Source organism: Amphibalanus amphitrite, unplaced genomic scaffold, assembly GCF_019059575.1.
Source record: "Amphibalanus amphitrite isolate SeventyFive unplaced genomic scaffold, NRLGWU_Aamphi_draft 001317F_arrow, whole genome shotgun sequence".
NCBI lineage: Eukaryota > Metazoa > Arthropoda > Thecostraca > Balanomorpha > Balanidae > Amphibalanus > Amphibalanus amphitrite.
Window position 1 is genome coordinate 37194 of NW_024882810.1, and position 26905 is coordinate 64098.

A 26905-nucleotide genomic window follows, 5' to 3' on the forward strand; every position below is an offset into this window, starting at 1 on the left:
TCATGCCTTTGGCGATCTCTCGGCCCAAGCCCTCTCCGCTGTGATCAGTGACCACTGGTGCGGCAACTACGTAAGACTGCACCAAGTCTTCTGGCCGTGTCTCTGGCACAACAGTGATGACTGCTACTATGTCAATCGTCCTCCTCTCAATGGTCACTTTATCAGCACACACTGATACACAGGTCTGTTTGGCGAGATGTTGCCACAGCATCGCGCGCATATCACAAAACTCATTGCATCTTCTCATTGAACACGGGGTACATTACTGCAGAAACTAATAGGCGCACATCCAGAGGCTGGAGTACCTACAGGTGCTGTAGGTACTCGGAGATGGCAGCCTCGCTCCCATTTACCGACACACTACCGTTCTGCATGCACGGGGAAGATGGTGTCGCGCACCCATCATCCGTGGACTCGTTGTCTCCCTGAGTGCTCAACCTGTCTCAGATACTCCACAAACACACATCTCTCTGGTAAACCTGACTCGCAGTTTCATGTTCTGCCCCTATACCTATACGGGATTTCACCTGGAATGTGCCATGGGCAGCACGATTGTAGTATTTCTGGCCGATTCGCTGCTCGCCGGGCCACCCCGAGGGCGGCAGGTATAACTGCCTCGATAGGCCATTCGTCCTGACCACAACTGTGATGGTCTGTGTAGCGCTGGATAGTCGGGGTGTGGTGTTGGAAGGGATCTCGGGGCGGGGATGGTCGTGGGTCTCGTGGCGGGAATGGTCCTGGGTTTCAGGACGGGGATGGTCGTGGGTCTCCGGGCGGGGATGGTGACGGGTCTCGTGGTACCTATTGAGTACCAAGATCAGCGTTTCTCTCCATGAAAGACGATTCCAGGGTCTTGTCATCAAAGATGTTCATCTTCACGGTCGTTCTATCCTAGCGCCAGACACTTAGGAGCGCCATCCTGACTGCAGCCCCTTGGAAGCGCTACACCTGCTTACCCAGCCTCTTCCTCATTTTTACTCCTAACACTAGACGTCGAACGGCCTCCTGCCACATTATTCCACAAACAGTCCCCTGCCGGCGCGTTCCGCCTTCGCGGTCGATTTATCACGTTCCTCAGATCAAGTGGACTGCCGCAGCAGTGGCACACACGGGCCCCCGTCTCCTGCCAGCCCCCTGTCGCCTTCACCAACCACCGGTGGCTAAGTACCGATCTCAGGTGGCGCGCGCTGCCGCAGCAGCGGCACACGCCCCCTGTGCAGACCGGCGCGTCTCGACGGTGGACAACGAGCTCCTGGGCCGGGGACTGGCCGGTTCCTGAACTTGGCTGCGGCGCAGCGGCCATAGCCGTCTCCTCCACGGCCGTCCGGATGGTGCGGTAGTTAAGGCCGTGGAGGTGGACTCCTTCAACGCCGGGGACTGGTCGGTTCCTGAACTTGGCTGCGGCGCAACGGCCATAGCCGTCTCCTCCACGGCCGTCCGAATGGTGCGGTAGTTAAGGCCGTAGAGATGGACTCCTTCAACGCCGGGGAGTGGTCGGTTCCTGAACTTGACTGCGGCGCAGCGGCCATAGCCGTCTCCTCCACGGCCGTCCGAATGGTGCGGTAGTTAAGGCCGTAGAGGTGGACACCTTCAACGCCGGGGACTGGTCGGTTCCTGAACTTGGCTGCGGCGCAGCGGCCATAGCCGTCTCCTCCACGGCCGTCCGGATGGTGCGGTAGTTAAGGCCGTAGAGGTGGACACCTTCAACGCCGGGGACTGGTCGGTTCCTGAACTTGGCTGCGGCGCAGCGGCCATAGCCGTCTCCTCCACGGCCGTCCGGATGGTGCGGTAGTTAAGGCCGTAGAGGTGGACTCCTTCAACGCCGGGGACTGGTCGGTTCCTGAACTTGACTGCGGCGCAGCGGATATAGCCGTCTCCTCAACGGCCGTCCGGATGGTGCGGTAGTTGAGGCCGTAGAGGTGGACTCCTTCAACGCCGGGGACTGGTCGGTTCCTGAACTTGGCTGCGGCGCAGCGGCCATAGCCGTCTCCTCCACGGCCGTCCGAATGGTGCGGTAGTTAAGGCCGTAGAGGTGGACTCCTTCAACGCCGGGGACTGGTCGGTTCCTGAACTTGGCTGCGGCGCAGCGGCCATAGCCGTCTCCTCCACGGCCGTCCGTATGGAGCGGTAGTTAAGGCCGTAGAGGTGGACTCCTTCAACGCCGGGGACTGGTCGGTTCCTGAACTTGGCTGCGGCGCAGCGGCCAAAGCCGTCTCCTCCACGGCCGTCCGGATGGTGAGGCGTGTTCTGCCCGTCAGTGTCACAGCAACGGGGCCACGAACTGCTTAGTGCCTACATTATTGCATGTTTTGACCACCAAGAGCACGTGAGCCTCTTACCGTCGCTCACGTGCTCTTATCTTGTCCACTTTTAGAACCAGACCGGACGCGCTACCTCGGCCGCATCGCTCCGGGTACCACTGTCCGCCACCTGCTGGGTGACGAGTCACCCTGGGTTTTATCTGGCAACATCTTTTCCTTTATCCGTGCAGTCAAATTCCAAGCGATTTACTCGACCTGACCCAAATCCTCTCTAGTCTCCTTGTCTAGTCAGTTGTCTATTACGACGCTTTTGCGTTGTTTTATTTTACCCTGTCTTTTTTTATAAAGTCTTCTACTTTCTAGTCATGATATCTAGAAAGTTTCTTCTTTTGAAACACTTGTTTTACTAGCGCGACGTTATGGGCGCAAAATGACCTTTGCAGTCGACGCGCCCTAAAGCCCCAATAAACAAACAAAGCATGTTTTGACCAGAGCTGTGTATGTACATATCTCTGTGTTTATGTACAAGTCTGTGTATGTACATAACACAGACTTGATGTCGCATCTTGACAAAACGGCTGTGGGCGCTGTATATTGCCGGGTCAGCAGTGGGTGCCGGAGCCGTTCCGTCAGCGCAGGCAGCACAGCGCGCGCCAGAGCTCGTAGAAGGACGGCCAAGAACTGAGAAAGTAGTGTGACGGCCCGACAGCCGAACGGACGCAACACCACAATGCAAAACACGCGGCTTCAAGACGTGTGTGTTGGAGTTGTGCGTCAGATAATCGGCAAATTAACAATTTATGAAGATGCACTAACTTCTAGAAGTGGACTGTGGTTAGACGTTGGAGCCTGGAGGACCTGTGAACTTGACTATTTATGCTTATCTTAAACTACCTTTACCAGTTCCTGGAGGCCCTTTCGTCCGGCCTCGTCGATGACCTTTGCCGCCAACGCCGGGACGCTCTCGGTGAGGTCATTTAGCGTCTCCTCACGCAGAGCCAAGAAGCTCTCGATGGAGCGCAGCTCCGATTTCCACCTGGTGACGGTGGCGACATGGAGGTGCTCCTTACGGCCGTCCATGATCTGCGAAATGAAGAGAATGATGTTTTATTTATGCCATATTTCATAACTAAAAGGTCCAAAACAAAGCACGATCAAGCTTAAGCTACGGGCGCAGCATGACATTAACTGTTGACCAATCAAATTAAGCAGCTGATTCATGACCATGATTTACCTAGTAATACAAAAAAAGCACAACAAATTAAAAATACAATTACAAACGGACAGTCTTTATTTCTATTACTACAAGTCATCAGTCCTTCCCGTGACCAGAATGTCTTTTATACATACTCGCCGGCCAAAACAAGGGGGGATACGATCCCCGTGCTATTTCGTCTACATGGAGCTAGAGCTTTGCGAAAAAAAAAACGAAAGTGTCCCGTGACGAGACGTGGCCATTGGTACTGTTGGACGTTGGTTTGGTAGTTGGTACACAATTTTCATGTCTGGGAATGGATAAACTGGGGATCTCAGAGCCCAGAAGTCAGGACAGGTGAAATAAATGAGTGTTCGTCAGTAGTCACCACTCACCTCACTTGTCAGGTCAGACATACCTCTACCGCCACGCTTTGTAAGTACACTAGATTGTCGTACATTACACCGTACCAGGAACGCGAGGTGAATCTTGCGCCGCTGCTGACCGCGGCTGTTGGCGTCATCGATCAATCACAAAAAACACACACATCAATCGCGCTCATAACTCGTCTTTCAAAGTGTCTCTGTATGCCTCTTGCCTCTGTACCACAGCCATAGGCGTCGCCAGAGATTTTCGGTTGGGGGGGCAAAATCAACTTTTGTGTTAAAACTTGCCTTTCCCCAGTCTTTACTCACTCGTTTTACATATCATTCGACGCACAATGGTGCGAGGAATCCGATGGTGACAAAGGTTTTCTTCTAGCTATGACATGTAATTTTTTACAGAAAAATTCGAAATTTTTAAATTTCATGACAGATAGATTTCATGACGACTGGTAGAATTATAGTATATAGTGGCTGCGATTGCCGACGCACTGCAGAGGGCCCCTGTGTAGACGCTCGACGCTCATGATCATTACCCAGAAAAAGGTGAAAAACGCTCCATTTAATCGGATCACCCTGCTAAAACCACCATTCACGCATGCATGCAGAGGTTTTACGTGAAATGCATAGGACTTATTCCAGCCACCGATCGTAGCTAAGTTGGGCATTCGGCGGAGAGTGAATGTCGGAAGTGTGAATCGGAAGTAATTCATCTTCGCTCAAGTGAGAGGAAGTGTTTTGTTCACTCGAGTGTGAACAAAAGTTTCTCGTTTTTCGTGTGAAGGGAAGCGCTGCAAACGCGAACAAAAACTGTTAAACGGAACCAAAAGTTACGCACGGCATAGCGGCAAGGGATCCCTTAGAGATAGGTTTGGGACTTCCAGACCATTTCAGGCCACTCAGGGTCAGTGCTGACTCTCAGAAGCATGCTTAGGATCCCGGAGATCGGCGTGGGTCACCTCAAATATTTACGTGTACGTGGTGCTTTAGGGCTTTCCGAGCCCAAGGTGGGGCCCTCAGAAGCCAGTGTGGGCGGCGGGCGCTAAGAGACTAGGCCCAGGGTGAGCCTGGAGCCCTCGGATAACAGTGTGAACCCTCGGGGTCTGTGTCGAATCCCTAAGGACCCTACGCAGGGACATAATAAACATGTGTTGCGGACCTCAGAGGGACACGTGAGCTGCGACCCCTCAGATGCCGGCTTGGGGTTAGCAAAGTCTGTCGCCTCAAAAGTTTGGCTGAACTATCAGAGGCCAGTTAAGGTTCTCAGAAATGTTCGAAGGCTCGAAGATCCCTGTATGGGCCCTCAGAGAACATGGACACCAGTGGGACTTTCAGAGGCCCGTTTGGGCCCTCTGAAAGCTTCTTTAGGGTTCAGTGGAGCTCCTTAGGAGCATTTGTTTAAAGCAAGCTCATGAGCCCTGCGACACTTGCACGGTAATTGAGCCTGTCGCAGACATTTGGCGAGAGTTGAGAAAGGCCCCGAAGATTTCGTTTCACGCTTTGAACGAATATTGTGTCAGCACTCCAAAACTTATGAAAATCAGCTGTAAAATGTAATAAAGAACGAACTAGGAACATGGAATGAATCACAGCATTGACATTTCCGAGTCTGGACTCGGAGTCTTGAAGATTTTGGCGACTGCGAGTCAGACTCTGGTTTAAACTGCACGCTCCAACCGAGTCTGACCTCACGGACATTCTCAGAAAGGTATCCCCATTTTTTCCCGACTCCAAAATCTCATCGGATCTGTATCGATCTCAGGGGGTGCCCGGTCCGAGGTTGGGGGGGGCAAGCTGCCCCGCTTGCCCCCCCCCCCCCGTGGCGACGCTAATGACCACAGCTTACAACTCTCCGAGCACCTGCCTGAAGCCGGTGTAGTTGTTGTCGGGTGCCGGGTACCGCCGCCTGATTCCACACACCACGCAGGAGGGGACGGCGCGAGGACGACCACGAAAGTGGGATACCCAGCTCCGCCGGCGCTCTAGATCGCCAACGGAAACGTTTGCGACTCGCGCCAGGTCAGCTGGCTGCGATTGATCGAGAGACACGACGGATGACATGTGGGAACATGACAGTGACATCGAATCACGTCCTTTTATTCAACAAACGTGTTCGTTTGTTCGTGACTACTTTGTTTATATTTGTTCATTTGAAAATTAAACAAACACCAAAATCTGCTTCAAACAGCTCATTACCTTCTAAAGTTGGTTGATGACATACACATGTATTTTTGTCTGTATTCCAGCAGTAAATACCATATACATTACAACACGTGCACACCGTTCACAGGTGGGGTTCGCTGGGACACGGTGTGCGCCGGGAATACGATTCAACTCTCATTCGACTTTTTTGCGCTCGAATTCGACTTTGCGCAAAATAAAACGACAGCGCTTAATAGCGACAGTTGCCGCAAATTGCATATTCGAACTGCGCTGAAATACGACATTTCTTTCATGTCGCAAAATCTTCAAAGCTATGCATTCTGGGAAGCTCGCTGCAATGAAAAGAGGTAAATTTAGCCCCCCGGAATATGTGATAGTATCAGGACACTGTTTGATTCCGCCACAAATGAGAAAAAAAACGCGATGCAGAACGATTCGGTGAAACTGCGCTCATTCGCGACAAATCGTGGGCAAATTGCGCCTATATTCAACAGTCCTGTTGGAGCCTGAGTGCTCGAGTACTTTCCGTTTTTCTGTTCTCATTCGTTTATTTCGTGACCAATCTTAAGAAAATTATGCTCATTTGAAAGAGATTTTCTCGCTCTTCATTTCTGATGCATAATGCATACATTTGGTACATCACACTCACAACTCAGGATGTGTTGCGTCAGTCGTAGACTCACTGTGTCTTGCACGCAACAAGTTTGGGTTATCGTGGCAGCGGACATAAATCAAAACGCGCCAGTAAAACATATAACAACGATGAACGAGCACCCTGTATTAGAGCACACTCATGCCGTCAGACGTAAGAAAGCGAACCGCTCGAACCAGCTCACTAGCTCAACCAGCTCAAACCAGAACCAGCCCCCGAACTCGCCACAACTACTCTCGCCGAACTCGCCTCGCCATTACTTCGCCACTCGCCGCTGGCGACGTACCACCGATCTAGTAAGGATGCCATCTACAGACATCTCCCTGACCTCCTCCCTCAGCTGAGTCTCCACTGCTCGTGGAGACACACAGTCAAACAGCGGTTGCCGCTGGGACATAAGTGCAAGCGCATGCCGCTCGTGAACAGGTATGTTTCTAAACGCCATGCGCCGTGCCTCTCTCCTTCTCGCTGCGCTCTGACCTGGCGAGAGCTGCGGTCGTCTCTGCTGGCGAAGCAGAGCTCCGGCCGAACTGGGCACTGTACTTTCGACATCGTCATGCGTTGGACAATCTGCATCTCTGCCACCATCGGATATCTCAGCATGCACGTCTTTGGACACGTTTGGGTATACATCATCCATATTTTCCCCGAACGACACACTACTCGCCGAAACATCGCCATACATAATGTCCTTCATACGTTTTACTTTGTCTGTGGCGTCTTCACGTCGGGTTTTCGCCGCATATGACTTGTAGGCAGTTTCGGGTCTATGGGTCATATGATTAGCGACCCTGCGCCTGCGGCGCTCTACCTCTGTCAAACTGCCATACGCTACGGTGGAGGCAGCCTTGCGTAGCAGCGTAGGCGTCATCCTCTTCACGCCGAACATCGCGCAGATCTCCCCCATGTCTTCCCACGGATCGGATGAGGGAAAGAGGGCCGATTCTGTTGCTTCTCTCACAAGGAGAGGCCTCGCCTTTTCGACGTAAAATTTCAGGGATTCTTCCACGTCGGTCAGGACCAAATTCGCAGACCCATACGACGTCCGACTCTTGTGGTCTTTGACCTTCAGTATCCCATCGGCCCTTTCTTCGTACTGGGCCATGGTAGCGTTTTTGATGGTGCCCGATCTCTGGTAGTTGTCAAGAAGTATCGCAGTGGACACTAGGCGTCGGATCTTAACCGCTTCCCGCCTTTTCGTCACTTCCTTCTTACACAGCTGGTGCAGTTCTGAATGCACGCTGGACCTCAAGTGAATCAGTTCTTTTTTTTGATGGGAGGTAGGAACTCTCTCCCATCTTGTCCTGCAAATCGGCTTCCCGATGATGGTCCATCATAGTCGCATCTCGTTTCCAAACATCCAGCCTTCTCATAGAGGCATTCCACTTCGCGCTAAGACGCGGCTCCCGCACGCCGACGAATCGAGAGGTCAATGCCGCCAGACGCCCAAGCGACCTAAACCTTGTCTTGGCTGTAGAGCACAATTTTTGCCACCTTAAACCCGCACAAACATTCAAGGTGCTTGGTTCTGAAAGGTTATCCCTTGCAGATTCGTTGCAGGTAGTAGAGCTTCGACCGCACCATGGCGATGCTTCGGTCAGCAAACATGGTGCCCAGCCTCGTTAGCCAGTTTTTCAGGAACCCAATCTTTGGGACCCGACTTTGGGCTTTCAGCAGGTTCTGCAATACGTTTGTCTCCTCCACCGTAAACCCTAGGTGACCTCTTTGCCCTTTTTTCTTCTTTGGTGACTGCTCTTCGTCAACGTCATTTTCCTGACCTTCGCCTTCGTCAGTGCCTGCCTCCTGTCCTTCGTCTTCGTCCACGTCGGCTTCCGGATCGTCTGTAGTGACATTCAGTATGGTACGGGGACCCGCAGTTGCTAATGTACAGCGACCCTGAGTAAATTGTCCCAGCACCTTCACAGTGAACAACGATAAGCTGTCAGAGGGCACTCACGGAAAACTTCAGCTGCTCTTGAACAGGGACTGGCAGTCGGTAGCAATGCTATCGGTTGTTACTGGGCAGGACAGACGGCTAGAGTTGGGGTTCGTGTACAGTAGCAACTGCGGGTCCCCGTACTCAAGTCCTTCCCAGCGTGCTGGGATACCAGGCCGGAATCCAGACTGTCCATGAGAACCGCAGCCTTCGTGAATTCTAGAGTTGAGTCTGGGAGGCGATAGAACTCCTTGTGAATATTTTTATCGTGGCCCATATGCCGGGTTAGTATCTCGAAATCGCCATCTGTGAGGGCCAGGATTTGCAAGGTTGTTCCACAATACTTTCGGAGCCGTGTTGCTGTAAAATAGTTTGGCATCTCGAGGCCCATCTCAGCGATAACGGATTTCAGGGCTTCACAACCGGGAAAATGACCGCTCTGGTTCGTCGGCGAGGCCAAGAAAAACTTGTTGTCATTCCGTACGTATTTGTCCCTGACTTCAAGCAAGGCGACGATGCCTGCCTGAGCGTCTTCCGGTATCAGAACCGGCACTATGTTGCCTCTTTTGCCAATCGCCATAACAACATCGAGCTTGTTGAAGAGCTGTGTTTCCAGCCTGGTCATGGAACTTTTGATTTCTTGTATTGTTTCACATGAATATCCTGTCACCGGCGCTACGCATTGCCTGCAACATCTTCTTGGTCCTCTCCAGCCGCTTTGCTTTTGATCCTCGCGACATCAGGTGTCGGCGTAGTATCTTGAATGGTTTCATGTCCAGATCCTCTGTAACGATCTTGCAAATTGTTCCATGTGAATTTTGGAGGTCCTTCGCCATTTTGCGGGTGCTTCTGCGACGCTTCCTGGACACTCTCTTTGTTGTGGACACCTCGTCGGTCGTCCAGAACGGGGTTGACGGCCAGGGCGCGAGCTTCCCGCGACATCTTATGGATATCATCTTCGGTGAAACGATGAAAATGCGATATGAAGTGCCGACCCTGTTCGCCGGCTCTGTATGCAGACAGAGCCGGTAGGGCGAGGAGGTTTGCGGAAAGTTCTGGCGCAGAGCCGTCTGCCGTCGCAGCTGCTGCATATGTCGCCACCGCAGCGGGCACCACCTCTCTGGCAGTTTCCTCCATCATGGCCCGCAGCTGTGTCGCTGAGATGGTCAGTGCAGCCGGGGCCGAGGTGGCGCTGGATGTGGCGCTGGAGGTGGCGCCACTTGAGGTGGAGGCCGGAGGCTCCTGGTAGCACGAGCTTGATGAGGCCTCCCCGCCGGGGCCGGTGTGGCGCCGTCCGAGGTGCTGGCCGGTGGCTCCGCACTCCGGGCTGCTCCTCGCACACCCGATCTGAACGGCGCCGAAGCCGTCCGCCGGTTGCCCGTCGACCTCGTGCGAGGCATCACCACGATGCTCATGGAAAAGAAAAGTGACTGGCGTTAATTCACGTGGCGTTGTATTGCACAGACGAGAACACAAAGCGACATATGTGAGGTATGTTATGAGGAACACTTCGGAATTCATGCTAGTGTAGCTTAGGCTTTAGGCTGGTGCCTCACCTCCTCCTCCAGTGGTTGATGCACCTTCGCCTGAGGTACTGTCTGCATGCCTCGGAAGTGGCGATGTGGAGGCCAGAGCGCTGCTTCCATGAAGTGTTCGTTCTCTATGATGAACTTCTCGTCGAGCAGTCGCCGTGGTGATTCCTTGATCCTCTTGATGTGGAAGGGATCTTCCGTCTTCACGCTCAAAGACCTCATTGGCCGCTCCTTGGTGGGCACAACCAGATGAAGAGTGCTGTAGCGGGCCGCGCTCAGCTGCTGGTCTGGTCCATGAGATCAGACACGTCTGACGGCGCGAACCTCTCTGGCTTTGCAGCGATCCGGCAAGGCCTCCAGTACCGACCGGATCATGGTCAGTAGGCTATTCCAGCACGTCTCCACCTGCTGCTTTAGGGATTTCTCTAGTAGGTTGTTAAGTCCTTTACGCTTCACCAGTGACACCAGGGACTTGCAAACCGCGATCTTTGTCCTTTCCATGTTTGTGACACTTGCTGACTATAAATTTACGACATGTAGCGGGGTGTCGGGCTGCTACTGATCAGTGTGTGCGAGGCTGGTCATTCACTGGCGAGCACATAGACTGCTACACATGACGAAGCATGGGTCACGGGTTTGGTGAGCATTCACGGTGGGATATTAAAAGGTTGCCTGATGTCTCTCTCTGACTACGCTCCCTTCTGTTGTATTCTAACGAAATCTCACTTGTACTGATATTGTTCTTCAAGTCATCCCCTGAGTTGATGGCGCCTCCCTCCCACTGTATATAACACATTCACGCTCTCTCCATTGACTCTCCTCTCACACGGCCATTCATCCATCCTTCCGTGCATAATGAAATATCGCAGGTGGCGAACCTGTGCCTTCCCCGTTTACCTACAATCCCCCCAGTGGTACCCAAGTTCAGACTGGTCAAACAATACGCGAAAAAAAGAACGTACTCGAGATAAAAGCTCAATTCGAGGTATCTGATAAATCACTGGCTTCGAAATGCGACATTGCCTTATTTGAGTTGCGCTTCCCCTTCACGACTTAGTCAGACGACCATTGTATACAATTCAGACTAGACTGTCTTTCGGTAAAAGAATAATACAACAACCACCATGCTTCAGCACTCGCCCATTGAGCTATGCGACCTGCAGCGGGTCCATGGCTATACCAATGCAGTGTCAGATCCGTGTTTCGCTGTCGTACTCGCGGCTTCCCCTTCACATTCCTGGGTTTCCCGTCATATTGGTCCGTCATCAACACATCCTCATCAAAAATGTGTTCACATTTTTCTACGCTATGTATTTACAATTGAAAGAAACCAGGACAGACAAAAGGTTTAATTCCCTACGTGAAATCCAGGACAGTATTTGTAAAAATGCATCCCTCTTGAAAAGCCAGACAGTTTCATCGTTAAACAGTTCTTATCATTCTCTCCTTGACGCACAAGATCCTATATCGTCCCCAAATTATGCATCCTTACGAAAATTGAATGATAATCAGCAATTAAGAACAATTCTGACAGTAAATCGCGCGATTGCCGTTGAACGTACTCCCCCCCCCCTAGTTTAACGTATCAATCATCCTAAATAATTACCCTACCTGTACCCAGACCAAAATAGGAAGGAATTATCTTTCATGTAAGATCAGAGAGAAACATCAGTGGGTGGGAGCTGGGCAAAAGGATAGAAAGGTGAGCAGCCCAGCACCCGACCAGATCCTGGCCAAACCTTGCCTGATGGTTAGGCTGCGTTGGTCGTTGGAGCTGCTAGCAGTCCGAAGTGGTAGGCCGTCCAGCCAGCACGGGCCGCCGGCCCCGACCAGTGTCCTCCGTCGCTGTTGAGCTGCAGACACGGACTTTTCTTCAGCGCCGTCCGGCCGACGGGCTGTGCGGCCGGTAGGGCCGCCCGGACCCCGCCGACGCCCTGGCCCGTCGCTGTCGACTCCCCCGTCCGGCCACACGGGCCGTCCGGCCCAGCCGACGTCCTGACCCGTCGCTGTTCAACCCTCGGCTCATACTGTTCTCTTCTGTCCAAACGCCGCCACCCGTTCGGGACGTGTCGCTTCCTTTCTCGCCACTGACGTCGTAAGTCACCTGCCATTTCCGTTCCATCGTGCTCCTTCACAACGGAAGCGGCTACAACAAAGTTGACCAGCATTTCACCTGGTGGCGCAGTGGGAACCACCAGGTTAATGGCAGTTATGTCCACTGTGCGGTTATTGAGCGTGACCTTGTCAGCAACAACTGACACACAGGGCTGCTTTTCAACAAAAGCCTTCATTTCATCCAGCGTAATTTCATGAAAGGCGTCCCTTGCCTTCGCCATCATCCCAGTACTGTGGTTCTTGTCACCAATGTCTGCTCCACTTTTGTGCAGAAGAACCACTTGTCTCTCGAAAGAGCGGTGAGAACCAGACTTAACCACAGTGTGGTACGCGGCTCGCAACACGCGTTCTGCAGCCGTATCGTCGCGCGCGGTTCTCTGCCCATCCTCTCTGGCAGTTTCCCTCACTTTCTCTGCCATCACTGCATGCGCCTTAGAAGAAAAATGTGTTCGCACGGACGTTCTCAGTGTCTTGAAGGACGTCGAGAGCAGCTGTCATACTGCTTCTGACCGAGAGAGACTGACAGCTTTCTGGCTACAGCCATGTGGTGGGACTATCCGCTGCCACTGCTTCTGACTGGGAGAGACTGACATATTTCTGGCTACATCCATGTGGTGGGGCTGTCCGCTGCCACTGCTTCTGACTGGGAGAGACGGACAGGCTTTTGGCTGCATCCATGTGGTGGAACTGTCCGCTGCCACTGCTTCTGACTGAGAGAAACTGACACCTTTCTGGCTACATCCATGTAGTGGAACTGTCCGCTGCCACTGCTTCTGACTGGGAGAGACTGACAGCTTTCTGGCTACATCCATGTGGTGGAGCTGTCCGCTGCCACTGCGTCTGACTGAGAGAGACTGACACCTTTCTGGCTACATCCATGTAGTGGAACTGTCCGCTGCCACTGCTTCTGACTGGGAGAGACTGACAGCTTTCTGGCTACATCCATGTGGTGGAGCTGTCCGCTGCCACTGCTTCTGACTGGGAGAGACTGACAGCTTTCTGGCTACATCCATGTGGTGGAACTGTCCGCTGCCACCAAACACCGCCACCGTTCGGGACGTGTCGCTCCCTTTCTCGCCACTGAAGTCGTAAGTTCACCTGCCGTTTCCGTTCCATCGTGTTCCTTCACAACGGGAGCGGCTACTACAAAGTTGACCAGCTTTTCACCTGGTTGTGCAGTGGGAACCACCAGGTTAATGGCAGTTATGTCCACTGTGCGCTTGTTTTACGTGACCTTTCAGCTTTGCGGTGCTGCGTCTTTGAGTTGACGCTGGGCGGTCTCCAGGTGCGGAATTCGCATGCTGAGAGCCATACTGGTTGCTAGCTGGTATGTGAACCGTTCCGGGCATCAGGCTCAGGTGCAGGCGAGCTGAAGCCCTCCGTCTGTTTTTTTTTTCACGTTACCGTTGGTGGTATACGCCGCCTAGAGCGATTTCCTCTGCTTCAGTGGCCGGGCGACGTACAACAGATGCTGGTTTTTGGGCGTCAGACACTCGGAAATGAAGGTCTGGCTGACGACAGATCGAGTTAAGATGGGATGATCTCCCACATTGTGTGCCGCCAGCTCCTTTCTCTTGGAGAACAGCTTTTGTCTGAGGTTGAAGGATACAAACTTCGCGATGATCGTCCGCTTCTTGTCCGGTTGCGGTCGGTCCAGATGGTGGGATCTGCCGAGGCACTCCGCTGACAGGTCGAACCCAGCCGACATCCACGACCAGCCGGTCAGTCACCTCGTCGGCTGTCTCCGGGATGCCGCTAATGATTTGGCAGTTGCGTCGGCTGTACGCGTCTGCATCCTCGATGCGCCGCTCCTTCTGCTCCAGCTTGGTTTTGGTGGCTGTCGGCTCGTTCTCCAGTGCCACAATCCTCGCTTCTGTCGCCTCGTTTACACGGTTGATTGCCCAGCCTCGTCACGATATCCAGTAATCGTGCCGTGAAGGATTCCTCTTTCAGAATGCTCATCACAGTCGCGTGGAGATCGTGGTCACTCTGTCCTTTGTTAGCCATAGTCGATTTTGAGTCAACACTATATGGTATGGTCACCCGCCGCTGACTGCACTGTTCACTCGCGGTCGTTCACTGTCTCTAACACGCTCACAAAGGGTGGTACCTGGCGCGGAGGGAAGGGGACACGTCCACTCCGGCCGGCGATCGGGGGTCAACTGATGAAAGATCTCGTCTGCCATATCGGTAGGCTGAAGTTAAGCTCTTCGGGCAATGGAATCGCCCAGAGCTAGGTGCATTTTACTAGCTTCTCGAGAACGTAGGGGACTCTGGTGGCAAAGGGATTCCAGGCACAGCTTCTGCGAACCCAGCAGATATCTTTAAAATGGCAGCAGTTGGGCACACTGTTTGTAGCTGCTCCAAGAACCCTGCCATTTTTTTCTCAGAAGGGCTTGGTAGGGGATCAGGAGCAGAGCTGAACACTTTCTTACCGCTTTTCGGCTTTGTAAGATGACTGTTGAAATCCTTCTCAGCTAGTCGCTGTCCTTTTCGCTTTGACCCAGGTGCCAGCCATGAGCAGGGTAGAGATGTCCCTGCAGTTCCCTGGACCTTTTCCCAGCTAGTGCGCACGAGCTGTGCGCACCTGTTTGGGAGGAGGATCTGAAGAGTTTGTTTCTTTCACCTTCTGGGCATACAATGTCTTTGGGTGGCTTGGGCTATGCATCTCCCGTGTATCTTTGAACGACATATTTCTGGTAGTATTGATGATGCTTGTCTCTTTGTCCTCGGCTCATGTAGGGGAAGGACCTATCATTCGCGGAGCTAGGCGTCTCCCCCTTTCTGCAGTTGATGCATCGAGGGTTCTTCGAGGGACTGGCCTGGTTGGGCGTCATTCCGGGACGCACACTAGGAGCACTTGAGCTCGCCTGGGCTGTTGCCCTAGGTGTGGCCAAACCTTTGGCAACGGAAGCAGCGTGTGACATCGAAGACAATCTCAGTTATCAATAATCAATAAGACAATCAGTTACAATAAACCGCAGACAGTCATTCCTCTTGGTCCGAAGCAGGATCATCGGCTGCATTTGGGAAAGGACAGTGCATCTGAGAGGTCTGTGGTGCCTGCTCGTCTGATACCGCATAGAGTTCTTCCTCTTGGTCCGAAGCAGGATCATCGGCTGCATTTGGGAAAGCACAGTACATCTGAGAGGTCTGTGGTGCCTGCTCGTCTGATACCGCATAGAGTTCTTCCTCTTGGTCCGAAGCAGGATCATCGGCTGCATTTAGAAAAGGACGGTGTATCTGAAAGGCCTGGCCGAGTAATGTCTGGTCGTCTGAGACCGCAGACAGTTTTTCCTCTTGGTCCGAAGCAGGATCATCGGCTGCATTTGGGAAAGGACTGTGCATCTGATAGATCTCAGGCCAATTTTACCATCAGAAAAATAGCCGCCTGCCGGATTTTTTGCCTAAAGACCGCTTCACATACGGAGCGTAAATGGTAAAGCCCTATCGGCTGATGTGCCCATCGCGTTTACGCTTCGTATGTGAAGCGGTCTTAACCCGCGCCCCGTAGGGGGGGGGGCCGAAACGGCCCCCCCCTGTCCTTTTCGGTCGATATCTCCTAAACCGCTTCAGATATCGCCACCAAACTTTCAGGACCCCTCCGGGCATCAATTTTACACATCGTGACCAAAAATTTTTCCAGAGGCTATGATAGGTTGGCCACAAATGACGTCAGAATGACGTCATGTTCTGTCATTTTCGACCGAAAAAAGACCTTCGCGAGAAGACCTGTCAGGCCTACAGCTTTGAAGATACAGAAAAATGATCAAGACATAAAAGGTGTAGAATTGACAGGGCTACAAAACTGCTATCTCGGATTTTTGAAATTTTTGAGTTTTGAACCCCAAAAATCAAAAAAACATTTTTTTGGATATATTAGCCAAAAAATCCAAAAAGTTTTTTGAGTTTCAAAAAAACCGGAATATATGTGATAGTACCTACCGTCTTCTATCTACATACCGAATTTCAGATCGATACCTCGTTTTTTGGCCAAGTTATAGCGAAAAAATGTTCAAAATTGATGACGTCAAATTTTCAAACTCAATTTTTGGCAGTTCTAGACCTCGTAGAGCAAAACAAAGACCACCATTAGACTCCCCGTGACGAGCTGCATCGAATCGATACCCATTTTATGCAAAAATATCAACTTTGAAATTTGACCTTATTTGACCTGACCTTGACCTGACCTTCACCAAAACGTGACCTAGGCTGGCCCCAAAGGCTGCCTAACCCACATAATCGCATTTGTCATGTAAAATGGACCATAAAACATGTATCACACGACACTTTCATATTGTGACCCCGGTGACCTGACCTCGCTGTGACCTGACCTGGTATCAGTGACCTCAGATAGCAAAGTATGTGTTTGACGAACAATGTACCATCGATGGTTTTCAATAAATTACCAATTAACTCGATTTCACAACACATTTCTTGAAATGCCTGTGAACGGTGAAAATCTGACCTTTGACCTGACCTGTGACGTCATCGGTTTGACCTAGGTCAATGAAATTTGGTCACAAGGTAGTTCCCGGGTGGGGCTATCGAACGCCGTTTGAATTTTGAAAATCGGCCGGTAACTTTCCGAGATCTTAGGGGGGGGCCGAAACGGCCCCCCCCCTACGGGTGGTAGGGTCCGCCGGTAGCCCTACGGGGCGCGGGTTAAGGCAAAAAAATCGGCATGCGGCTATTTTTCTGTTGGTAAAACTGGCCTCTGTTCAAGCGGTGCCCGATCATCTGAGACCGTAAATAGTTCTTCCTCTTGGTCCGAAGCAGGATCCTCAGCTGCATTTCGCTCCAGGCCATGTACAGGTAGCACTGCTGTTGGTGTGTCCCCGAGTACATGTGGTGGTACCACTGGAGCAGGCGGGGGACGCGCGGGCCAGGCGGGGGATGGCGTAACTCCACCAGCTCTCCCAGCAGGGAACCTCGGGGCGGAAACGGATGCCTTCAAACACAGCCAGCCGGAGGAGCAGCTGTCCCAGACGGAGCCGCAGCTTGCGCTCTGAGAGCGGCTCCGTCTCGCCTTCCAGGAGGATGTCCAGGTCCCAAAGCTCCTCACAGGAGGCCATCAGGAGGGATGTTAGGTGCTCCCTCACCAGTCGGAGGGAGCCGGTGATGGTCCGCCGTTGGTCCGAGAGTGCAGCGCTGCGCCGCCCAGAAGGCGAAGCTGCCGCCGATGAGGAGCTGCATGAGCGCTGCACTGACTGGGACTGCGCTGACTGCACATTTCATTGTCCAGATGCTCGAGCCTATTTGCCGTTCGATCGCCTCAGCTTCGTTCTTCGACCAAACTGTTCACCCAGAAGACGGTTTGGACGCCTGTCCGAGAAGCCAACACGTCGATGACCGAGGCCAGTGCTGGTAAAGCCGAAGGCCATATTTAAAGAGTCCGAATAAACCGCTCCAATGCGCAATACGACCAGGGTCGCTGTGCCATTTCTGACGTAAATGAACATAAAGGGGAGACACGGAAAGAGACGCTGCCACCACGCCAATGATCACCGTATAGGGAAAGAGGTTCATAGCAGCGACGGCGAATTTGTTATCGGGTGGGCGGCGGTCGGAGGTCGTCTTTAGGTGGTCTTCGAGTCAGTACTGAATACGAACTGACGCACCGTCCGGCGGGAGACCCTGACCTCGGCTCGGGCCATCACGCGACAGAACACCCGTTTGACATATAAGGACACCGGCACTGGCGGCCGAGCCGAGCGGCCGCGCGAGCCGCGCTAAAAATACCGGTGCACCTAGCCGCAGTGCCGAACGATGCCGCAACCGCCGAATGAACAGCGTTACATTATCGCAACCTTCTCCGCACCCGAAAAACGCATTTTTTATTCCCACAACATAAAGCTTACTCGATAAACACGAAACAAAATATTCACCGTATAACACGTGCACTGTTAACCATTGTTCGTAATCAAACACGTGTCAGGAGACATGGACCTGGTAGGTATTACAGTCACCTACACCGAACTGCTGAACCTCAGTCGGATGGGCAGGTGCTGTGGGTCCGCCAGCTACCCTTATCCACTGGGACTTGGGTGGACAAGATCCCCTGGGAACCAGTCCGCGCACTCGGCACGGATCCAGTGACGTCCCGCTGCTTCTTCTTGATGAGGCAGCGCCCCAGGGGAACGAACTGCATACTGGCCTCAGTGTGGGTCGCCGGTGAGGCAGCGCCCAGGGAACGAACTGGGCGCTGCCTCACCGTGGATCGCCGCCACCTGGCCTCAGTGTGGATCGCCGCCACCGATCACCGACCTCTTAGCGGCGCGCTCCAGATGATAAGCGGTTGTTTTTTCCCAGGCCAGCCCTGCCAAGTCGCCATCCAGGAGCAGTAGCGGTCCCAGGACCAGGATCCGACGCGTTCGCATCAGCAGCATCTCCACGGTTCGTTTAATGTTTATGCTGCAGGTGGACATTAAGCCCGGATGGAGATTGCTGCCACCGGTGAAGCGACTGTGAACGTTGTTGGCGCTAACCCAGTATACACTATGCAGCTATCCTCGCGGGAGCTGATGCGAGGTCGCCGTCATCTCCCAGTGGTGGAGATCCAGCTCCAGTCCGGAGAAGGTGCTCTGGACGGTGGCGCCACCCCGTCATCGGTTCATTACCACGTCGTTTTTCATCCGAGAGGAAGTCATCTGCAAACGTGAACTGTCCGAACGTGACTTCAGGGTTGGCGCTGGGGCGGCAGAACAGCCGTCGCAGCACCTGGTTCGACAGTCGCCGCCTGCGCCGGTACACCGCAACCGACACATCACGGGCTCGAAGGCGAGAACGCGGCGGGAGCGGCATCACGACCACTCGGCCAGCACCGGCTGCCAGCATGTCCATGGTCAGCCCTTAATGCAGTACAACCTCCGCGGTACAACCCCTCACCAGTTTTGTTAATCCCTCCCGGCTCCGCTGGTAGGTGCTCAGTGGTCCGAAGTTCCCCTTTCAGTTCTACTTCTCCTTCCGGTCCCTCTCTCGCCACCAGTCCATCTTCCGCGGCACGGCCTCACTGAGGGCCCGCCGCAGCAGCTCGGCCCGGCCCCGCCGCGTGTCCATCTCGACGGTCAGGCCGGCCGGCCGCTCCGCCGGCAGCCGCCGCAGCTGCTGACCTCACCAGGTGGCCACCGCAGCCGGGTCACCCAGCAGGGGCTTCAGGTCAGACCTGGTGAGGAGCCGTGTGAGCGGCGTCACGTCGAGCGTGACGGCGTCGCCGACCGGTGACACTCAAGGCCATGTACAGGTAACACTGCTGTTGGTGTGCCCCCGAGTACATGTGGTGGTACCACTGGAGCAGGTGGGGTCCGCGCGGGCCAGGTGGGGGATGGCGTAACTCCACCAGCTCTCCCAGCAGGGAGCCGTGGGGTGGAAACGGATGCATTAAAACACAGCCAGCCGGAGGAGCAGCCGTCCCAGACGGAAGCGCAGCTGGCGCTCTGAGAACGGCTCCGTCTCGCCTTCCAGCAGGATGTCCAGGTTCCAAAGCTCCTCACAGGAGGCCATCAGGAGGGATGTTAGGTGCTCCCTCACCAGTCGGAGGGAGCCGGTGATGGTTCGCCGTTGGTCCGAGAGTGCAGCGCTGCGCCGCCCAGAAGGCGAAGATGCCGCCGATTAGTAGCTACTTGAGCGCTGCACTGACTGGGACTGCGCTGACTGCACATTTCATTGTCCAGATAATCGAGCCCATTTGCCGTTCGATCGCCCCAGTTTCGTTCTTCGACCAAGCTGTTCACCCAGAAGACGGTTTGGACGCCTGTCCGAGAAGCCACCACGTTTGTGACCGAGGCCAGTGCTGGTAAAGCCGACGGCCGGACCGCCACCGGCGAGACCTGTTGAAGGGGAAACAGTATAGGAAATGAAACAATCGAGGCATTAGACGGCATAGGAGGTCCAAGTATGCATGTTACACGAAAAGCAGAGGGGGAAATATTGAGAAAACAGTACTTTTTGCTTGTTTACTTTGTCTTTTTTTAATGGAATCAGCGGTTATTGCGGGAATTTTGTCGGGTAGGGTTCCCCGCATATGATACGCTCACAATACAAAGGTAGATTTTCCTAGATTGGTGGGGGGGGGCGTCGTAATGGATTTCAGGGTTAGAAATATCCGCTTTTCCTAAACGTAACACATCTTGATTAACATTGAGATAACACAATTAAGGTAAGTCACATCGGTGACATGTCGCATTAGGCGAAACGAAAATACTCAATTAAAGTTGCTTCTTCGCACTAAGAAGTGCGGTTTGGCGGCGCACTAAGAAGCGCGGCTGGTGTAGTAGCAATAGTCTGCTCTACTGGACTCCTGTAACATAGTAGCCGACGTACGCCATCACTAGATTTGGAATCCAGTGGCGTGTGGTCATGATCAGGTGGTTGGTGTTGTACGTGATGTGAGAGTCGAGAAACATCTCGGACTCGTTGACACAACGTATGACGGCGTCGGAGAGGTGGTCCTCGTTGGTTAGACTGTCAGCTTGGACGTAGTTGTCCTCTTCCTCCGTGCCAATGATGACGAGTGGCTGTCCTTTCCACGCGTATCGGCGCGGTGACTCGGCACACATGTAGTACTTCTGTACTCGATGGTGGAGTGTCCTGCCACTTTCGGATGAGGTCTGGGTCTGGTATCCACCAGGGTGGTGGGTTCTCGTCGGGTCGGCGTGGGATGCGGATGTCGTAAACGACTCCGTTGGTGTGGGATTCCCATCTGCCTAGTGTGTAGACGAGGTCTGCGAGCGGGCGCGGCATCAGGATGGATGGTCGGAGGCGGATGCGGTGGGCCGCTAGAGGCGTACCAGTTTCGCATTCTTCGATGTTCTGAACGCGATATAGCAGGATCGTCTTCCATACTCTCACGTACTCTTGTTCGGTGAGGGGGAGGTTCGTGGTCGAGAGCTCCAGGATTTGGTTGTAGGTGGCGATCGCTACTCTGTTTAGAATGTCGATGTTAAGTCTGGCCGCCACGATGAAGTTGTCACTGTCTATTCGACCGAAGCCGAGTGGGACGTTGACGGTCTGCGCAAAGGGGAGCGCGAGGGGACCCTCTTTGGCTTTGGTGGGGTCTGATTCTGATTTAGGAATATGTTGTAAAAGAACTGGTACCAGTTTGGTTGCAGTCTGTACACGAATTACCCATTTTGTTACGGCACTGTCGATATTCGTCAAAGTTGGAAGAGCTATTACGAAACACACCCGAATGACAACGGATTCCTGTATTAAAGGGACAGTATCACCATTTTGATGAACTTTGACATTGCATAGGCCCCACCTTTCTGGTCCGGGAACTGAAGACCGATCCTCGAAGCTCCGCACCGTTATCCCGCTATCGCCGCTCAAAGTACGAAAGGTGTACCACACTTTGAATCGTGCTTCACTATCTTCACTGTTTAAATGTTTGCGCCGTTTTGAATTGACCGCCAGTAATAAAACTTTTACCCTGGTCATTTCATCAAATTTTATAAAGCCAAAACGTTTTTCGCACTTATTCATCACCGTTAAATTCATTAAATAGTCGTAGGCAATTTCCGCTGTTTCCTTCGGATTCTAGCGGCTCAACAAAGGAATTCCTCCAGCTTGAATCACAATCTCCCTCCAATGTATGACGTTTATCACGTGATTGTCACGTGATATTTTCTCCCATTGTCAATTGTCACGTCCAATTGTCACTCTCTCCAATTGTCACGTTATATTTTTATAGAGGCCTCCACGGAGGCCGGTGGATGACGTCACGGAAAATGCCGCCGGGCGCAGTCAGCTGCTGGTAGGCAAAACATTCCGTGGTAGGCGTTGCGCCACTATAGGGTGCGGCGGGAATTCGAGAGGATGGTGGAGGTTAATCACGTTTTATCGTGAAAAATGCCGACTTCTTGTGCTGCTTATGGTTGCACTTCTCGCTCTGGAAAAGATAAGGTGTCTTTTTATCGGTTCCCCAAAGATAATGACCGGTTGAATGCTTGGGTACGTGCTACCAGGAGGAAAAACTTTGTGCCCGGCGCTGGGGCAAGGATATGCTCTAAGCATTTTATCACTGGTGAGTACCTAGTTAAAAAAAAACTGTGTACATGTTTAATATGAATGTCATTTCTACGTCATACATAATTGTGGAGTCAAAATGCCACAATATTTTTGCATGGCATCTCAGGCTATCAAACATATTGTCTATGGTTTGTGAGTGAAAGTTGATCCACCACCTAGACAAATTTTGATATATTTATTCAATTACAGGGGCACCAGTCAGTGAGAAAGGGAGTCCTGACTGGGTACCAAGTGTCTTCAACTTCCCGTCATCTCAGCATGCCAGCAACGTTGGGATCGGCGGAGTGAAGAGAGCAGAAAGGGCCCAACAAAGATCAGCTCAGAAACAGCATGCGTCTCTCCACCTGTCGGCTTCATCTGGAGATCAAGATGAAATGTGTACAGCCGAAGAACCAGTGTCTCAGGTGAGCTACAAACATTGGCTACTTAGGTACCTACCAGTTCAACCAGTTTTCCTGGCACCAAGAAGTAGGTAACTATCTCTATTTTGTTGATAACAATGCCTACTTTTTGTTATCTTGCAGGTCAGCATTGAAGAGGCCAGAGCTGCAGAGGCACTGCTGGAGATGTCAGCAGCAACTGGCACCCGTGAGGTTGGCTGCAATACTGATGGTACATGGGGAGAAAACCACAAGACAGTCGTCTCAGCTCTACTTGATAGAATTCATAAGCTGGAGGCTGAAGTCACATCGTTGAAGGAGGAGTGTGAGCAGCTGTTGAACAGCAAAAAGCATAACTCATTTGAGACTTTGAAAGAGAATGAAGAGGAATTTAAATTTTATACCGGGTTCCCATCCCTAGCAATGTTCATGTGGTTTGTAAGGGTTCTTTGTCTGGGGTGCGACCTTAGCAAAATATCCAGGTTGTCTGTGCACAACATGGTTCTTATGGTGTTGATGAAGCTCAGGCTTGGGACAACCAATCAGGATCTTGCATGGCGTTTTGGTGTAAGCAGGTCCTTGGTATCAAAGATCGTTCAAGGAACCCTCAGTCCAATGGCTGCAATGTGCAGGAGGCTCATCATCTGGCCATCAAGGGAAAGCATACAGGCCAACCTCCCTCTCTGCTTCCGTTATCCCGAACTTCGAAAGGTCAGAGTGGTAGTTGACTGCTTTGAAATTTTTACAGACAGGCCAAGGCATCTCACATCCAGAAAGAAAATGTTCAGTTCCTACAAACACCATAACACATGCAAGGTTCTAATTGGTGTGTCACCAGCTGGGGCAATTACATTCTTGTCTCCAGTCTGGGGAGGTCGATCATCAGACAAAAAGATCACACTGTCATCTGAGCTCATTGACATCCTTGATCCATTCGATGTGGTGTTGGCGGACCGGGGGTTTACCGTTTCTACAGAAATGGCTCTGTACAATCTCAAAGTTTTGACACCAGCATTTGTTCGTGGTCAAGCCCAGCTTCCTAGGGCAGAAGTAGAGAAGTCTAGGCTTTTGTCTCGAGCTAGAATCCATGTTGAAAGAGTCATTGGTAGAATGAGAACGAAGTTTCGCATTCTGAAGTCTACATTGCCAGTCACCATGTACACGCAGGTAGATGATGTTGTTTGTGTGTGTGCAGGTATCATAAACCTGCATCCAAGTGTGGTTCCGTGAGATGCCCCAAAACTCCATGGAATGCATGATTAGATGGTACTAAGTGCTGGTAACATGCTCCGATCATGTATTGAAAACAAACTCAATTGAGTTTGATTTCATGACAGTGACATTGTTGATGAATAAAACAGACTTGCAAATGATTTGTGTGAGGTCACAAACAGATGTTATAGTTCGTAATCAGCATCACCTGTAGCACCAGCATCACGCCATAACCCAAACCCTTGTTATAAAGATAAGCTAGCACAAAAGATATATTTGTCAGCCAGACAATGATGATCAATGCAGCCAGCATAGCAAAATCAACACGACCATCTGGTGTCAGTGACAGAACAACCTACATGTGCACTAATGGGCACCCGGCACAGTCGCTAGCTATGACATCACTTCAGGAGTGCTGGCACAATCTCTTTCACATAAAAGGTTTCAAGAACCTTCACCAGGTAGTCACCCATGCTCTCCATGTACTTTATCACCAGAACATGGGGCTTCTGCCCCGGCACATACACACAAAATGCACATGACTTTAGCCCACAGACCATCATCTGTCCCTGCACCTGCATCATGTACGGGTGCTCTGCTTTGAGGTGCCCATTCTCATCTAGAAACCCAGCCTCCTGCGGAGACTTGTCCTTCAGGCTAAAGGGGCACTTCACCTCCAGAACCCATGTCCCACAGCATGCACACTCAATGATACCATCTGGGGAGGCAGCCAGGTAGGGGTGGTCAGGGCTGACGAACAGCCCACACTTACGAATTGTCAGCTCACTATGCATAGAGCTCAGAACCCCTTCTACAGCAACACAAGCATCTGCCTCGTGTGTATGTCCCCAGACTACAGCAGGCACTGTAAGCTTACAGAACGCTGGCTCCACGATCTTACGCACCAATGATGCACTCTGTCGTCCCCCCTCGACATGGCTCACCACCTCACCAAACACTGAAGCAGTCACCCTTCCATGCCTCTGGTTAAGCCACTCCTTCGATCCTCCCTGATCCACAGTAGCTCGCTCGACGTTCCCTATCACATCACTCGGGTACATCTTCTTCAGTTTGTTAACCAGCATCTCACAGTACTTCCTCGATGGCTCAGCATCACTAGGAGCTATCTTCTTCAAGATGGAGAACATCTTGTAGATGGGATATGGCAGCTCAGTCCTGCCATCCACAACATCACCACTGACTGGCAGAGAGCTTTGCAGCGCACACCCAGCAGGCAGATCCTGCAGCTCTGTCTGAAATGCAGCATCAGACATGATGAACTCGACGCTGCTTCGCTTGGCAGGAATGCCCATGTCTGCTGCAATGTCAAGGACCTTGCTGGGCTCCACCTTCTTCGTAGCTGTCTGATGATTCCATTGACAGGCCTTGCTTGTTGGTGCATTCTCTGTCAGTCCGTGGAGTACGGCTGCTTGGATCTTGTAGAGCACACCTGCCACATGGCTGCACACTTCTCCAAGTCCTGCCATGCATTGGCAGTGGGCAGACATAACACTGCCATTGGGGTGGCAGAGCACCCATGCATTATACGACTTTGAAGCCGTCTGACTGGCCTGTACCTCTGCCTTCACGAAAACACCACTGGTATCCACTGAGCAGAGCTTGAGTGGGCCAACATGACTAGACAAAAACACATTCCAAGCATCTAGTGACTTGAAAGCTTTCAAGTTGTCGGACGTGAAAGTGCCAGAAGTGGAGACCAGATACGCAAATATATCTGGAAACAGCACGAGTGGGAGCTTCTCGAAACTGTCCGAGATCCAGTAGGCCTCATCGATCTTGTACGGATCAGGAAATACCTTCTCTCCCAGGCAGAGCTTTGCTTTGTATCGTGAGGAGTCGTACATCACGAACAAAAACACAAACTAGAGAAAAAACTATCGAAAACAGCTCTCACAATCCGATAAACCACGAGACGCCAGTGCAAATGGCCGCGATCGCCCGGTTTGTTTTGCCTACCAGTCAGCGTTGCCAGTTACGAAAAATAGTTTGTGACGTCACCGTGGAGGCCTCTATAGGCAATACCTAAGGCTACCTCTCCCTAAGGACAACTCAATCAGAAGAACGACCGCGTAAGCGTAGCGTCAATAATGTATTATCTGCGCCAGTTCTGTAGTAATTTTGCATGCTTCCAAACTGGCGGCCATGCTTGTATAGTGGTGGTTCGCTCATGAAAATGAATCATGAAAATGAAATGTGGTTGCAATATTTTTCACCGAGTTCGGTCCTCAAACTATGCTTTTCTGATTCAGAAAAATAAGAAATGCTAGTAAAAAAAAAAAAAATCAGCTCCATACATGGATTTTTTTTTCGATGATACTGTCCCTTTAACTCATCGATCAGATAAACGTACCTACAAGATATGCAGTATTTGTACAGTCGCAGTTGTAAAGCAATGCATATGAACACAGCCGGACAGTTTCATAAAAGGTGCTTCCATGGTGCATATCCAGCATAACATGCATGCTTTCACAAACGCACAAGACATAGGCGTAGGAACAGGGGGGGCCGGGGGGGCCATGGCCCCCCCACTTTCGGAGGTGGGGGGGCCAGCAATGTTAACTGGCCCCCCCACTTTTTGCTGTCTGTACCTAACCTACCACCCGGTAACTTGACAACTATTCAGCTTGCCCTTTAATGAGGATTCCTTTTTGTTTCTACAGCGTTATTGGCCGCAATTTCCTTCACTCAATGAAGGAAACCATATCAGAGACAAGACTGTGAGTCCTGGTGACAACATTTTGTTGAATACGAGGCGCGGGACAGCGAGCACTAAAAAGGTATAGGCAATACAGAATACTAAGACAATACTAGCACGGTGCAGGAGAATGCGTATACAAACGACCAACGCTTGACCTTATCTGCAAGGGGTCGGCATAGTTCGTCAAAGGCGTACTAGCTGGGGGCCAGGGTGACCGTGCCTCAGCCTCGGTTCAAACAGCATGGGGGCCAGCAATGTCTGTTTCTGCCCCTCCCCCTTCCACTTTCAGTGCAGTGGCGGTCGCAGAGGGGGATCAGGGCCATGCCCT

The 26905-nt window shown here is 52.0% G+C and overlaps 2 protein-coding genes and 1 long non-coding RNA gene across 3 annotated transcripts in view; 1 reads left to right on the forward strand and 2 right to left on the reverse strand.

Annotated features, from left to right (window-relative positions):
* The window catches only part of LOC122372109, a 34464-nt gene that overhangs the window by 3154 nt on the left and 4405 nt on the right, over nt 1-26905 (reverse strand). The window lies entirely within an intron of this gene.
* On the forward strand, nt 21928-24011 carry LOC122372107. The gene is made up of 3 exons (XM_043348981.1): nt 21928-22261; nt 22456-22670; nt 22791-24011. The coding sequence occupies exons 1-3, from the start codon at nt 22087-22089 to the stop codon at nt 23874-23876; spliced, it is 1476 nt and encodes a 491-aa protein (XP_043204916.1). The 5' UTR covers nt 21928-22086; the 3' UTR covers nt 23877-24011.
* LOC122372108 lies at nt 24118-25876 on the reverse strand. The gene has a single exon (XM_043348982.1). The coding sequence runs from the start codon at nt 25721-25723 to the stop codon at nt 24260-24262; it is 1464 nt and encodes a 487-aa protein (XP_043204917.1). The 5' UTR covers nt 25724-25876; the 3' UTR covers nt 24118-24259.

Coding starts and splice junctions, on each gene's coding strand:
- LOC122372107 (XM_043348981.1), top strand. CDS start 22,087: ATGCCGACTTCTTGTGCTGCTTATGGTTGCACTTCTCGCTCTGGAAAA. Junction 22,262..22,455: donor CTCTAAGCATTTTATCACTG/GTGAGTACCTAG, acceptor ATTCAATTACAG/GGGCACCAGTCAGTGAGAAA. Junction 22,671..22,790: donor CCGAAGAACCAGTGTCTCAG/GTGAGCTACAAA, acceptor GTTATCTTGCAG/GTCAGCATTGAAGAGGCCAG.
- LOC122372108 (XM_043348982.1), bottom strand. CDS start 25,723: ATGTACGACTCCTCACGATACAAAGCAAAGCTCTGCCTGGGAGAGAAG.